Here is a 15,342-nt window from a genome sequence, read left to right as displayed (position 1 = left end):
AGCCTCTGCACAGGGGTCAATATCAGTCTAGGTGACAAGATATAAATTGTTCCTGTTAATGTAATAAAGGATATTTTGTCTGAAAATTGCCTATTTTAGAAAGTTTAGTGAAAATTTTCACTTTCAAAATACTTGTGATTTAAAAAAAAAATTGTCAAAAATTCTCACTTCTTAAATCTCAGCTGGTGAGTTAAAATTAATCTGATGATACTGTAATTAGTTTGGTCACTTACCATCTGCTAGCTCTAAGGTCTAAGTATCCCCTTCTGTGTAAAATCATGAGTTTGCTAGGGGATGATGTAGATGGCAGATCTTCTCGCTATCCCTCCCCCTGGCCACGCACCCAATCTGATAGGGACTCAACTGTGCTGTGTTTTATCAAAGCAGCTTCTGCACTCAGGGTAAAGTGAGATTATCCTTTGCTGGGTTCTGCTTCCAAATTTGTAAACCAGATGTGGCTGGTTTTTGCTAATGTTTCATCCCATGCAAGTCTTTCAGGGGAAGAGATCATCTGAATTCTAACATGGTTGTTACCAACATCATCACATTGCCCAGGCTAGAAACAGAATTTAAAAAGAGAATAGTGAATAATTACTATCTACAAACAAATCTAGAAGCGCTGTCGTGGCCATGCAGAAGAAAGGATGCAAGGGATGGGGTTTAATGAGGTTGCATTTTTAAGAACTCATCATACAGCACAGACCATCATTCTTTCCTTAATCAATTGTACAAAGATTCTTTCCTTGAATAATCCCAAGCTCTCAATTAAAACAAAAGTCACATCCATTTGATTAGTATAATTTTAGGGGCTAGAATGAACGTAATGGTTTTCAGTGATTTATAAACAATGGATATATGGAACACCTAAACTGTTCAAATAGTTCATGTTGGTTTCACACTGCTTTCCCACTTTGCTATGGCTGCTAAATTAACTCATTATGTCCTAATAGAGGACTGGATCATGGCCCAGGAGCGTAAGATGACATATGGCAGAAGTACACACAGCCCCCACGTGGCCTCCCCACACCACCACTCTGGGTCCAGGGACAGGGTAAGCTCTGTTGGGCTGCCAGTGCTCCCCATAAATAGGAGGGAAGGCAGAAAGGAGTGGGGAACTGAGCAGTCTTGACTCCAGCCCCCATCCCCAATGCACCACCCAGAAGATCGGACATAACAAGGGAAGGAAGTAGTCTGAAGCTGATAATGGGCAGTTGCAGGTTACTTCTCTGGCTTCCTCTTGGGGCAGTGCAGCTGCAGGCTACCCCTTACACAGGGCTACGTCTAAAGGCACCATCTAGCCCATGTTTTTTAATATAGGAGAGCTCTGTACTATCTTTATTTTTTAATCATTTCATGATATAAAAGTGAATAGACCCCTTTATAAATTCCCTAACACAATATATTCTGAGGGGCCCTGAGACCTTTACTGGACATTACTTGTCCAGGAGGTTGTGGCCCTGAAACTCCCATGGAGCACAATGGGAATTCTGCACAGCGCATAGAACGTCAGTTCAGACTCTATGAAAATTCTACTGTATCTGACAGCTGAGACGTCTGAGCAAAGTCTTCTTTGCTGAAACCTTTCAATATCTAATTTTGAGTGAACATATTTGTTATATATAAATAAAAGACTCAATCCTCGTGCACCAAAATCTCACAAAGAAGTCAGTCGAAGACCTGGGTGTGCAGGGAATGTAAAAATGGGTCCTTAATTGTGAAGGACCACGAGTTTTAAATTTCGGTCTACAGGGCTCTTTGGAGCTGGCAGGTTTCAACCTCACACTCGGGGACTGACCAACTGTTGTCAGAATAGGAACTGAATTCAGACAGAGGACTCTAGTGCTGGGAGCTGATTGGCAGAACTCTGGGGGCCCTGATTGGTCCACAGCCCCTATTTAAACCCAGCACAGGAACAGGAAATTGTTCATGCAACTGGGAGCCACCTTGCTCTGGACTGTATGTCCCGTGCTTCCCGCTCCCCTAAGTTGATTTCTTGGTATCCAGACCCAGCCTAACTCATGTTACTGATCTATGATTCTGCTCTTAAAGTTTGTCTCCTGCTTCTGAGCTCTTGGTAACCTGACCCTGCCGGACTCCTGCTCCGACTACTAGGTCAGACCACCCACATCCCAGTTGTGACATTAATAAGGAGATGTACGCTAAAATAAGTTTGTATTTTGAAAACAAAACAAAACACCTAATGGTTACTCTGTTGGTTCCAAGTATCCCAGCGACTGTAATCTAAAAACAGATTTCCTTACCTTAAAGGTGTTCGCCAAAAAGGGATTGCAGAACACTTCTCCATGATGAGGTGCTTCGCCATGAATCAGTAGCTCATTCCCATGTTTGTTTTCAGGTGCTTGTAGAAGATGAGCACCACGTTTCCAATGATAGGCAGTAATCTCTGACACAGGAAAACCTTTCTCAGCCAATTGGATAGCAGGCTGCAGAATCTGTCCCATGGAGAGCTGAATAAACAATTAGGAAATGATGACAAAATTATTTCCAGATTATTGCATTTGCAACTCAGGCCCAAAACAGCAAAACCTTGCACAGGTGCTTAACTTTACACGAGTAGTTCCACAGAAGGCTACTCATAAACATCAAGTTAGGTATGTGTAACTGTTTGCACGTTCAGGTCCTTAGTTCTTACAAAAAAACCAACACAGTGTAACAGACTGCATTAATTTGGCACTTTACCTGCAACTCTGCTTAAAGTGCTACTAGCTGAGTTCTCAAGACAGCTTTTGATTTTCAAACACACCTCAAATATTCTTGGCAGGGCAGAGTGTTAGGACTGGATGGTGTCATGATCACACACCTAATGCAGTGAGTGGTAATATGAAAGGGAATATTAAATGTAAATGGCTAATCTGCTTTTCTTTGGGATTTTCTTTATAAAATTTCCCTCCATTTAAAAAAATGCACTGCTGGAATTTTACAAATTACTGTTTCTTATATAAAGGAACAAAAGGAGAAACATTTATTTAAACAAATACCATAAAGGTCAGTAGCTCCTGAATTTTGTCTTCCTCTTCCTTTTAAAATGAAAAAACTAGGAAAGGATATAAACCAGAACTCCAGATCTAACCCAGCGCCTTAGGAAAGCTTGGATTCATAACCAAGCTTTGCAGCTTTGTCCCATTGCAGAGATGGGGCAGGACCATGGCCAGAGCCAGAACCCCCAATCTGAGCACGTCTGCACTTGAACTCCTCTCCCATGAAAACTGTCCTTGCAAAAGTACTTGTAAAAGAGAAGACAAAGACATCAAAAGGAAACAGAACTGGAATAAACAGTAGATTTTATGATTCTATGATTCTATGATTCTATTTAACAAAGATAAGATAAGAGGTACAAAAAAATCATAATGCTGCTTGCAGAATTTGTTTTTATAATTTTCCTAGAAAAACCTCTAGATGTATTAAGCAACATTTTTAAATAAGCACTTTCATAGAGCTTCACCTTTTTGCTTCCATATAGGGAAACAGCATCGCACCATCCAGCTGCTGCACCCGGCACAGTGATATTATGAGCATGAAATGGAGGAAGAAGCTTTGTTTCATTAAAACCTTGTACTTTTAACAGCTCAATGGTCAATGCCCCTGGAGACCTGCCACTGCAAGGCAAACAGAAATGCATACGTAACATGACATAAGAACATAAGAATGGCCATATTGGGTCAGACCAATGGTCCATCTAGCCCAGTATCCTGTCTCCCAACAGTGGCCAATGTCAGGTGCTTCAGAGGGAATGAACAGAACAGGTAATCTTCAAGTGATCCATCCCCTGTCACCCATTCCCAGCTTCTGGCAAACAGGCTAGGGACACTTCAGAGCATGGTTTTGCTTCCCTGCCCATCCTGGCTAATAGCCATCCTCCATGAACTTATCTAGTTCTTTTTTGAGCCCTGTTATAGTCTTGGCCTTCACAACATCCTCTGGCAAAGAATTCCACAGGTTGACTGTGCATTGTGTGAAGAAATACTTCCTTTTGTTTGTTTTAAACCTACTGCCTATTAATTTAATTTGGTGACATCCACGCCCTCCCCCCTCCAGTTCTTTTGTTATGAGAAAGAGTAAATAACACTTCCTTATTTGCTTCCTTATGACAAAATATCAGGCTGTCAGGTTCAGTTGACAAGAGAGTGATTGTATCGCTGTAAGCACAGCACAGCAGTAGTTTCAACAAGCCCAGCAACAGCATGAAAATGTGCTGGAACCATTAGAACAGTCACATTTTTCACAGAACATTTCACTATGGCCCATAACCTGCAGTCCTTAATCTGTGAAAACTCCTATGAAATAAAACACGCTAGTTTACTTGACAACCATATATAAGAACAGGTTGTTTGAATTGCCATCCTGACTTTTCCCCTATTACATTTCTGTCATAACGTCAGCAGCAATCCTGCCTTTGCCCTTTCTGTGAGGTGCCTTAGCACAACAGACAACTCACTGGGAATGTCCATGGGAGGTGAGTGTGTGTGTATCAGCACCTCACAGGATCCAGCTTTTTGAAAATTGGATTTCCCAGTTGCATAAAATAGGGGGTTCTAGCAGTTTTTGAGACAGTCACTGCTAAAAACAGATCAAAACTGAACTGGGGTGAAAGAAGGTAAGATAGAAATCAGAAACATGTAGCTTTAAAGTCTGACATCTTATGAACCACCAGGAGTAGAAGTAAATGCTGTATCATCCTGGTCAGCAGGTTTCTAATCCTACAGTCCTTATATAGCCAAAATTCCCACTGTACTTCATTTCTAGCCTTGGTGATTTGTGAAAAAAACTGAACCTTCAAATTGTCACTGATCCCTTCAATCAGTAATGTTTGTGGGCCCTGTTCCAGTATTCAGTATGGCAAGTACAGGATCACAGACCAATGTAATTTTCTCCCTCTACCCTTGTGTTTTAAATTTTAATCTGACTTCATCTCATATTTATTTCCAAGAAATTATCTTTATTTTGCTATCACTTTTATATCATTGCATTGATGAATATTATTGCAATGAATAAAGGAAAATGTTTTCCAAAGGAACGGATTCTCTACTGGTATTTTCAGCAGAAAGCCCACAAGCCCTTAGTACAACTGGATATAACTCAAAGTTACATCATTAAAACGTTTCCTGATACTTCACAGACAGGTGAAGAAAATCAGTTATCTGCATTAGAGCATTCACTGCTCTCCCTCATGACCATAACAAACAGGAATGTAAGGGCACCTGGAAGTGATATTCTTTCCACAGTACCATTCTGTGGTAGGCTATAAAGCCAACTGGCTGCTTCCTTTATAACATCTTGATTACACGTACAATAAAAGCCTACTGTGGAAAAACAGTTATTTCTTTGCCATTATGAATAATGAATTTGAATAGAATTCAAATACAGGAAAATTAAACAAACAACTGAAAAGGAAATGAGGTGCAAATCTGGACTCTGACCTCTTGTTAAAAAATGTCTCCCCAGTGAAACTGGCCCTGAAGACTGGCTATCCATCTGGAAGTTCGATCGTAATTTAAAAAAAAAAGGCATTAAACAACGCAGCCTGAGGGCAATCAGGTAAAAATGAACAAAGAGGACATGACAACAATGTTATGGATATTGTCAAGCCTCATGCAGACACAGCTTGATTCTGTACACCTTTCTTTGGTGAAATTCCTATTGAAATCAGTCTAAATTCTGCCCTCAGCTACACTTATGCAATCCTAGGAGAGCCTATTGATTGAACTGGAGTTTTGCCTGAATAAGGGCCTGAAAGATCAGATTCATGGGACCCTCTCATCTGAACTAGCTCACGCAAAACAATACCAGTCTAGGGTTTGATTCTGTGAGGCAGCTGAGCACTATCTGCTCCCACTTCCACTAAAGATCCTAAGACTCAATCCTGCTGTCATTTAAGTCAATGAGAGTTTTGCTACTAATTTCAAAGGCGGCAGAATTTGGCCTTTATTTAGGCCATGTCAACCCTACAGCTGCTCCAGTGGCACGGCTATGTCACTGCAGCTATGCCACTGTAGCATCAAAGCGTAGACACTTCCTAAAGGGTTTTTCCATCAATGTAATTAATCCATCTGTCTGTGAGGCGGCAGCTAGGTCGATGGAAGAATTCCTCCTTTGATCTAGCTGGGTCTTCACTGAGGATTAGGTTGACCACACTGTGGCATTCAAGGACTGAAATTTTTCACAGCCATGAGCAACTTAGCTTAGTTGATCTAATTTTTAAATATAAACCAGGCCTTATTCCGAACTCAATGGGAGCTCTTTCTAGAGCCAACTAGTCTCCAATAAATGAATTCCACTTGTTATAAAAGGAAGGTTTTCCCAACCTCAAACAAAACACTTCTAAAAGCCACAACCACTCCAACCTGGCTAACAAATAACACTTCCCTTTTTTGTATCAGCCTCATGTGACTTTTAACGATGAATAAAAACCTTAAGTTATTACAAGGATATCAAAAAGATCTTCCCTTCTGCTCTGGATTGCGGTTTTATAAAATGAACACTGGAGATGTGATTCTGCAAGCCTTCTACACATGGAATAACTTTTGAAGCCTATCGGAGCTTTCCCCGCACAGAGGGCTTTTAGGATCAAAGCCTAAATCAGAAGATGATTAATGTTATTAATTTTATTTTTAATTTGCAATAGTCGGGCCAGTGACCAGTGAAAATGTGCAGAGACAGTCAGGAAAACATTTTTTCCTAATCCAGTATGCTCTTCTTTAAAGAGACCTAATCTTCCCTCAAAAAGCAGCTTCTGGATCAGTGAAACCCACAGCTTATGAGCCACAGATTCAAGAGTAATAAACTGGTCTCTATTCAGCCAAGTGATCTGGAAATAACATTCTGTGCCTGACAGTAACATTTCACCCAGATGCTTCTTTCCAGAACAATTAAAGATCTCTTGCTGATGCTGCCCTCCTAAGTCCCTGCTATTCAACCCACAGACACCCACTTTTCTTTCACACATCTGAACTAATTCCATGGAAAGGAATATAAGGCAGGAAGGAATGTGCAAGACGAAATATCAGAAAGTGACAGATTCTGAGCCAGATTTGCTCTCATTTATACGAGTGTAAAACCAAAGTAAATTCCTTTAAGTCAAGAGTTACCCGAGGTTTACATTTGGCTCAAAATCTGCCACTAGATATGGATTAAACAGACCACAAACTCATGAGAGCATTTTTCCTCTCAAATGCATTAGACTCCGACACAGGATAGTAACTCTCTGTCCTTATCTTCGGAACTTACCTTCCATTGAGGCCATGCACTTGCTTTGTGTTTGCCTCATAGTAGAGACAAAAGCAATCCCCACCTATGCCAGTACTGCAAGGTTCAGTGACATTTAAGGCTGCAGCTACAGCCACAGCAGCATCTGCAGCATTGCCACCACTCTTTAAAATGTCTGCAAGAGAGAAACCTATTAAAATCTGATAGACATCTGAGAATTTTCTTCAAAGGGCAGGGGAAAATCACACCCACACTTAAAATAAAGAGTCTAGTAAACACCAGTTTAGCAATTAGAGAACCAGAGGATTAGATGGGATTATTTTTATCTGTAAAGGAGCATCCCCTAACTGTTCAAAGATAAAAATTCTGAAAACCATTTTATTTTATTTTTTTTAAAAAGGCTTTGTTCCTTAGAAAGATAAAAATGCTCGAAAATAATTTCTAAACCAAAAATGTGAGACTCCTGGCATATAGGGAGGGGAGAGAAGACTGAGAGAAAGGAAGAAACAACATAATAATCCATTAGAAACTGAGACAATACAAGGGGTGAAATCCTGCCTCCACTGACCTCAATGGGAGTTTTTCCATTGACTTCAATGGGGTTGGATTTCACCTAAAAAGCTTAAAGAACAGATAACAGAGCCTCTTGTTTTTCACTCATCCAGAGCTTTATAGCAGTGGTTCTCAAATGTTTTCATTTATACCATTTCTTTAGAGGAAATCCTCTTGTGTACCATCTCCCCATCCTCTACCTTCCCTGCATCAATATGAAAAGGACTATGCCAACCAACAGAAAAGACCCTACAAACAGAGAACATTGCCCTGGGGGACATTTTTTGGAGGTACACAGCATATTGCTACATATTACTGAAGTTTATTGCATCACAATGAACATTGTAGCACTCTGAGGACACATGATGTTAACCTCCTGCCACATGAACAGCGCCAGAAAGAACAGGAAATGTACATGAGACTGAAAATGTTGACAATAACCAATCAAATTTCCTCTGAGGAAGATGAAAGAATTAATTATGTTCCTCTAGTGAATGATCTGATAGAAATGTCAAGCAGTTTCATGTAAATGTTTCTCCTCCTTAAAGAAAAAAAGGCATTTTTATATCCTGCTCTGGCAATATGTCTAACTCCGTCATGTTGAATGGAAAGAGAAAAACTAAATTATACCAGACAGGAAGACTGAGACATTAGACAGATAGTTTCTGAGCTCTGATAGTGACAGAATCCTGTCTGAGTCAATTTGTAACTAGTCAACCAGCCACAAAATCAGGGAAATGATTGATTTTTATAGGGATGGGTTATGACAAAATTGTAAAGTCATAAATTTAGCATTTTAGAAAGCACACACACACATCTATATTTACATCTAACCTTAAATTTACATTTAACCCTAACCTTACATTTATATCGAACCCTGAATGTAACAGGGCTTCCACCTCTCTTGTTTCTGATTTAGCCGCTAGGTGAAATATCATCTATTATTGCTAACACATTCTATTGTTATTTGTACTCCAGTACACAGATGTCAGAATCAGGATTGAGGCTCCTTTATGTTAAAAACATACAAATGTGCAGTAGAAAACACAGTCCCTACCTCCAAGAACTTACAAGCTAAATAATAAAGATGCAACAAGTGAGTAAAACAACAAAAAAGGTGTTTACATAAGCACAGCTAGATGGTTTTGAACCAATTTGTATATAAACAAATTAGAGAAACATCTGAAAGTCCTATTTCCCAGCTACCTGGCTGTTATTAGCCCGCAGTTTCCTACAGAACTAAGCAGATTTTAAGGATAGCGACTTTACAAACAAGTTCATGGAAAATGTTTAGCTGGGCGGCTGGCCCCTTTAGGTAGAATCAAGGCCCAGTCTACCCATGACAGACTTTTTTAAGGAGAACAAGCTTTTCTTGGCCTACCTGTAGTAAATTAACTGCCTAGGTGGCTGCTTGGCAGCTAATTGACTAACAAGCACCTGTACTCAATAAAAGACTACCAGAGGTTAATTAAGATAGGGGTGTTTTTAAAGGGAAAGGAGATGCTAGAGAGAGACAAAGCTTAGAAGAAGAAGGATTGTTGAGGCTGTGCTTTCCCAGTGTAAGGCTGACTTATTAACACAGAGTCGAAAAGGAGGGCTGTGAGATTCTTTACTACATGAAGGGTAAGCCTGCCTGGCTTGTAATATGCGGGCCTCAGGACTGTGGGACTCCTGAATTTGAGAGAGGGCCTGAGAATTAGCAGCCAGGCTCCTAGAATGATGAACTTCAAGGGCTAAAGAGTCTGTACCCTGAACAAGAGTTAACTAAGTCCCACGCAGGGGGAATCTTGACTTAAGTACTCTGGTCTAGGAGAAAAAATTGTGTAGGAGAGGTACCAAGGGGCCAGGAAGATTTTCTGTAATGTTTTCTTCTATAAAATATATTTGAGTTTGAGGATAAAGATGCTGACAGTAATGGAACAGGAAGTCCTCTTTATGTATTTTTGTTTTTAAATCTACAGGCTAACACACAGTCAGACAGCTAATGCTCAGGTTCTCAGATGCTTATGTGATGGGTGTAGAATAAGACATTAAAGATCAGCTTCCCCATCTGCTCTGCTTCCTTGCCTCAACCCTGATATGGAGGGACCATCCACTCCAGAGCTAAGAACTGTTTAGTAGTTTGGTTCCTAAACCAGCTCAGTCCTTGATGATAAGAAGTGGGACCAATTTCTGTGATGGTTTTTCTATTAATGGAAATCATCTCCACTAGGGGCTAAGTCAAAACCACCAAATGCATGTCACACAGAGCACTTGCCTGTTCTAGCTACGACCAAAATAAGTCAAGCTTGAGGCCCTACTGAGAAAAGGCAAATGCTCTATCTATAAAGGTTCCCTCAGATCACTTCTCCTGTTAAATATTCTGAACATATCTGCTTTCCTATGTTCATGATGCTATTAATGTGTAACTCTTTCACTACACCTGTCACAGGCCCTTATCTGAGTAGAAACGTCAAGAACAAAGGTTAAACAAGATACAGGGGAAGTGGTGCATGCTGCCAGCCTCTGCTGTAGGAAGAGGTGGGGGTATCTAACTGCTAGTGGAGCCCAGAGCAAGACTGTAATGGGAAATCCAGTGATACCAGGCTTTCCCCTACAGAGAATTTTATCCCACTATTCTCCACATGCTTCACTATGATAGCATCCCGTCTTGCCCTATGAAACCATCAACCCCATACATGCTCATCTGCCTCATACTCATGTTCTCTGGTAATCTGTTTGACCCCCTGTGCTGGGGATAACTGGCCTCCAATATGGCTTCCCCTTCTATGATATATACCTCCACCTCTAATCTGTGGCTTCTTCCTTCAGATGTCCCTATGTATGCTCCCCTCCTCTGTGAGATGTGCAGAAATGGTCCCTAGGCCTGATTCACCAATGAGGAGAAATAGAGTCTATCTGTGTGTTTATTGATGCTCACTCTCTTGGTTTGTGGGTGCTTAAAGGCCTATGTTCCCTATTGACCTGATCCTTCCTCATACTGAAGAACATGGTAGCAGAAAGGGAGGAATGGTCCTTCACCCCTCTAAGAGGCAAACCAATTACTTCTAACTTCCCACCCGACCAAATCGCCTTATTTCCTAAACTGACGTGACCCACAAAGAGAAGTTGTTGTTGCCATGTATTAAAACAAAACTCTTTCAAAATATGCCCTTCCCCTAGTTGTTTTATGCAGACTTCCTTTGGTATTTCCTTTTTAAATATATACAAACAGCACAGACCTCAATGGGTTGGGTTTTGGTATGAACCTTTGGTCCCAGTCTTATTCCCACTGAAGTCAATGGAAAAACTCATAGGCTATACAGCCATGAAACATGGCCCAACCACTTTTTGATCCTGCCAAACCTGAGTGGTCCTGTGACTTGGTGCGTGGTATCACAGGGGGCACTTACTCAAATTTGGACTGGCCATCCTTCCATCATGATGGAGTAGCACGTGGGAAAAACTTGAGTGAGTAGTGATGTGGCCTGGTGCTTGGGGTCAGTGGTGCTGTGACCCAGTGTGCCAGGTTGCAATGCCACTCACTCCAATTTGAAGGAGGTGGGTGTAGGCATCAGGCAGCTAGGGGTGGGGAGGAGGAGGCTGACAGGGGAAGAGGAGGGTCAGGTGGAGGAGTGCGTGCAAACCTAGAGCACTGTGCAGTCCCTGACAGAACTCCCTTTGACTTCAGTGTGACCAGAAGGAGGCCCTGAGGCAATCTGAGACATATCATGACACACTGAAATTCAAGCAATGCACAGTGAATTGGCTACAGAAATTATGGGGCTGATTTTTCACAAGTACTGGACACCCATAACATCAGCTGAAGTCAAAGGAGTAACAAGTGCTCAGCTCACTTGAAATTCAGGTCATAATTGCACAAATAGTACAGTCATCTTGCAATCCAATTTTTAAAAATGTGGGTTATCGTGAAAGAACTGATAGTCTATGTTTTTTTAGAAGTTTAAAGTACAATTTTTTTGGTATCTTTACTCCATCTATTCAATCATAGAACCAAAAGACTATTACCAAGACCAATATTTGTTGCAAGGAGCTGATTTGAAGCAACACAACCACTAGTACAAATCACTGGAGATCTTCGAGAACAGAACTTAAGCTCTGACATCGTTTCCAGGCCAATGATTGTATGTTTAGTCTAATAGAAAACCTAAAACAAAATAAAACACACATATTAGAGAGCTGATGACTGAACACAAATCTATCTTTGGTCATCTGTATCGACAACAGGCAAAATCTCAATACCTGGTCTCTTCTACTTTAACTTACACACTGTAGTACTTTTGCCTATATTTCCAGCTATGCTCAGAACTGCACAGCTGTATCCAGTTGGTTGCAATTAAAATGTTATGAATACATCTATTTAGATTTATTCTACCACTACATTTTTTCTCTGCAAACAGGTTATGGTTTCTCAGATTTATTTTTTATTCAAAATTATTTGCAAAAGCTAGCTAGTGAATAATTCTTGGTCTGTAACTTGTCTGTATGTAGTCCATTTTCCAGACTGACATTCCAAGCCTTAGCTGCTCTGGGAGGATGCAGGCCTTGGTTGGGTATTATATGGCTAACAAGACCACAGAGTTAAAGCAGTATGGATTCAAAAAAAAATGTTGCACGGGCTCAAACTCTGCCCCCAGGCCAGCCTCGCTCTCACTAACCCATGGGTAAAACTTTCTCCGCAGCTGGGTTAACCCCTGGCTGCCTCCTGGGGGGCTTCTTGCCCTGCCCTGGGAGAAGCTCAAGCTACACTGCTGGAGCAGAGCCTCCGGCCCAGCCGGCCGGCGGCGGGCAGCTCCCAGCTCCACGAGTCTGCAAGGCGCTGTCCGTGGCTGGGGCAAGGGCTGCCCGACGCTACGCTGTTGGTGCACACGCAGCGCGGCAGAGAAGGCGACAAAACCTCTCCGCGCGCCCGTCGGGCATGGGCAGAAGCTACTCGCCACCCGCGTCCCCCCCCCCAGCCTGCAGCGGCGGGAAGGGAGCCGCTGAGGCCCGGCGTCGGGTTCTGGGCACGGGCTTTGCAGCACAGCTGCTGATGGCAAGCGGCCCCAGAGGGGAGGGCACATGAGCAGAGCGCAGGCGAGACGCCGCGAGTGGGACGCCTCTGGGGCGCGGCCAGCCAGGCCCGGGCTTGCGCGCTGGGGGAGCGGCGCTGCTAGTGGCTGGGCACGAGGGCCAGGGCCAGGGCCAGGACTAGCCACAGCGGCGGCCTTTCCCTCCCCCGTCAGTGCGGCGCGGGGGGCCCGCGGGCTGAGCGTGGCTCTCCTCGGCCCCTGCACCGGCCTCCCCAGCGTCTGCCGAGCCGCATTTGTTAGCCGCCGGGCGGCAGCCCAGGGCCCGGAGAGGCAGCAGAGCAGCCCCCGCCCAGACACACCCCGACCTACCGCCCTGCCCAGCAGTTGCTGCAGCTCCCGGTCCCCTCGCCTCGGGCGCGGGGAACAAAGGGCGGGCCGGGCGCTCTTCGCGAGACGGAGCACGCGGGCTGCAGCCTGGGCTGGGGAGGGAGCGGGGGCGAGTGAGGGACCCGAGTGCAAAGTCGAGCTGTGGCTGCCCTGTCGCCGTGGCCGCCCCGGAAGCAGGGTCACAGGCAGCTTTCCCAGCGCTACGGCCAGACTAGAGACCCACCAGCCAATGGCCCCATGGCAGAGGGGACCCCAACATCAGGTGCAGTCAGAGAAAAATCACCAGTTGGGTCTGTTCAGGAAAACCCTCGTGAGAGCTGGAGCTCATAGGGCACGATTGCCCTGTCATACTCACAGGCTTGCCTTCTGTTCTATTCAGCTGTAAGGCAAGAAACCTACAGGCCTGTATCCTGTAAAATACTAGCTGGAGCAGAAGTGTGGTCAAGTAGGCCCTAGCACAGAGCGATGGTTGCCTCTCGATTTTGGGAACTAAGAAAGGCTCGCTCGATAGCATTAGAATGTCCAGTCAGTCTGCAAGGAACAGGGAAGTAATGATCACAAAGCCGCTTAAGCAAGGGGAGATGGCATGAAATGGTAGTTATGCATGTCAATATGTTACCTGTAGAATAAGTCCACCTCAGTATTATATTGGTGAAAAGGCTAAATATGGGCATAATAATGGGCCTGGAGGACTGAGTATGAGCAGTTGATGCTCAGGTCTTATAAGGGGCAGTCAGTCACCAGGTGGTGTGGGGCTGTTCTTTCCTGGGCCTCTTCCATTGCTGTCAGTTTCTTTTCTACTTGACCCCTTCAACTGGTTGGGGATCTTGGACCATTAGACACAGACAGGGCTGGTCCTTTTGTCTCTTACCACCACGTCCCTAGCTAAGGGTGTGAGTATGCAATTCTATAAATTTATGCATAGAATGATACTACAGATTACCCTGATCCTGTATTATCTTTATCTTGTTACGTGGCTTGGAGCTTTTCTAACTTTCTCTGTTATTTTAATAAAGATATCTAAAGTTTTACTTTGTTCTTGGTGTGAGTGTCTTTGTTATCCACTCCAAGACTCCCCACAAGATATTGAACTCCATAGTGTGAATTCTGGGTAGCCTGATTCTGGGGAAGACCCTTACTGTAGTCAGATCAATTGGCGATTAATCTAAACATTATCAACCTTAAAAGGGTCAGGCAACAGAAAATGGGTTTTGATAGGGCTCATTTTAGATTGTTGATGAGATGTCAGATAAATTAGCTCACTCAGATTCTGTTAATCAAAGACAAAACACTCCAATGGAGTATGGAAAAGATTAATGCTTTGTTTCCCAGATCAGATTGGTAAAGACTGGCAGCATTTAAAACTGTTCTGAAATTATGAATTTAACACACACTTACCTCGTGTACCACAATGGAAGGTTACACCCAGTTCTTAATTAGTTTCTTACCTTGTTTTGAATATAGCTTTCCAGAAGTCAGCAAACCCAGAGACATCATACACCAGCACTAGACTGGTACATATTGCATATTGGTATAGCCTCAACAAAATCATCTGTGTGAGCTATATCTAGCACACTCATATTTGGCATGCTTTAGCAGAACGTACATCCCTCTCTTACAGATTCTACACATACAGGGAACGGGGGGTACACACTGTAAGCTTGGCATAAGTAAAAAGCATGCTGGGAATCTGATTCAGAGTTGCACACTGTTAGCACAAATATAATGAATACAAAGCCTTCTAGAAAGATATATTGTCTAACAGTTTGATTTGCCTGAAGTTTTCTAGTGCAGTTTATTGAGAAAAAACTACTACTTAGAATTTATCTCGATAACACATTCCCCCAGTAAGGGTTTGTCTATAGTAGAGCAAGAATTTATTTTTAAAATGTGTTGCTAACACATTTTTAAACACAACATTCCCTGTCTATGCTAGATACAGTTGTATTTTAAAATCAATGTTTAACCAAAAAAAAAAAAGGGAAGTTGGCAGGGAAACAGTTTATTGCCAAGAACCAAAGAAAGTATTGCAAATATCTGAGATAACAAAAATAAAATTATGAACTATTACATTCCAGTGCCCTTCTAACTCCTGTTACTGTTCAGATCCAGTTGTGGTGAGTCTTGCATAGCACAGCAACAGAGTGAGTTGGCAAAAGGAAATTTT

General features: G+C 42.7%; 1 protein-coding gene across 3 annotated transcripts in view; it reads right to left on the bottom strand.

The window, feature by feature from the left end:
* Positions 1-13,193, bottom strand: part of LOC137147220 (glutathione hydrolase-like YwrD proenzyme) — a 39,588-nt gene extending 26,395 nt beyond the window's left edge. For all 3 annotated transcript variants that reach the window (XR_010918175.1, XM_067539149.1, XM_067539288.1), the window contains exons 1-5: positions 13,158-13,193; positions 11,785-11,923; positions 7,246-7,399; positions 3,464-3,617; positions 2,262-2,468 (exon numbers count right to left, since the gene is read on the bottom strand). Coding sequence is in view for 2 of the 3 variants with exons in the window: in XM_067539149.1 (XP_067395250.1) it covers positions 2,262-2,468; positions 3,464-3,617; positions 7,246-7,399; positions 11,785-11,881 (612 nt within the window). In the remaining variant the exon portion in view is untranslated. The remainder of the gene's footprint in view (positions 1-2,261; positions 2,469-3,463; positions 3,618-7,245; positions 7,400-11,784; positions 11,924-13,157) is intronic.
* Positions 13,194-15,342: the final 2,149 nt, after the last annotated feature.

The sequence above is a fragment of the Emydura macquarii genome, unplaced genomic scaffold (assembly GCF_026122565.2).
Source record: "Emydura macquarii macquarii isolate MOO-44397 ecotype Brisbane River unplaced genomic scaffold, CSIRO-AGI_Emac_v2 contig_18, whole genome shotgun sequence".
In the NCBI taxonomy this organism is placed as follows: domain Eukaryota; kingdom Metazoa; phylum Chordata; order Testudines; family Chelidae; genus Emydura; species Emydura macquarii.
This window is presented reverse-complemented; position numbering and strand designations above follow the sequence as displayed.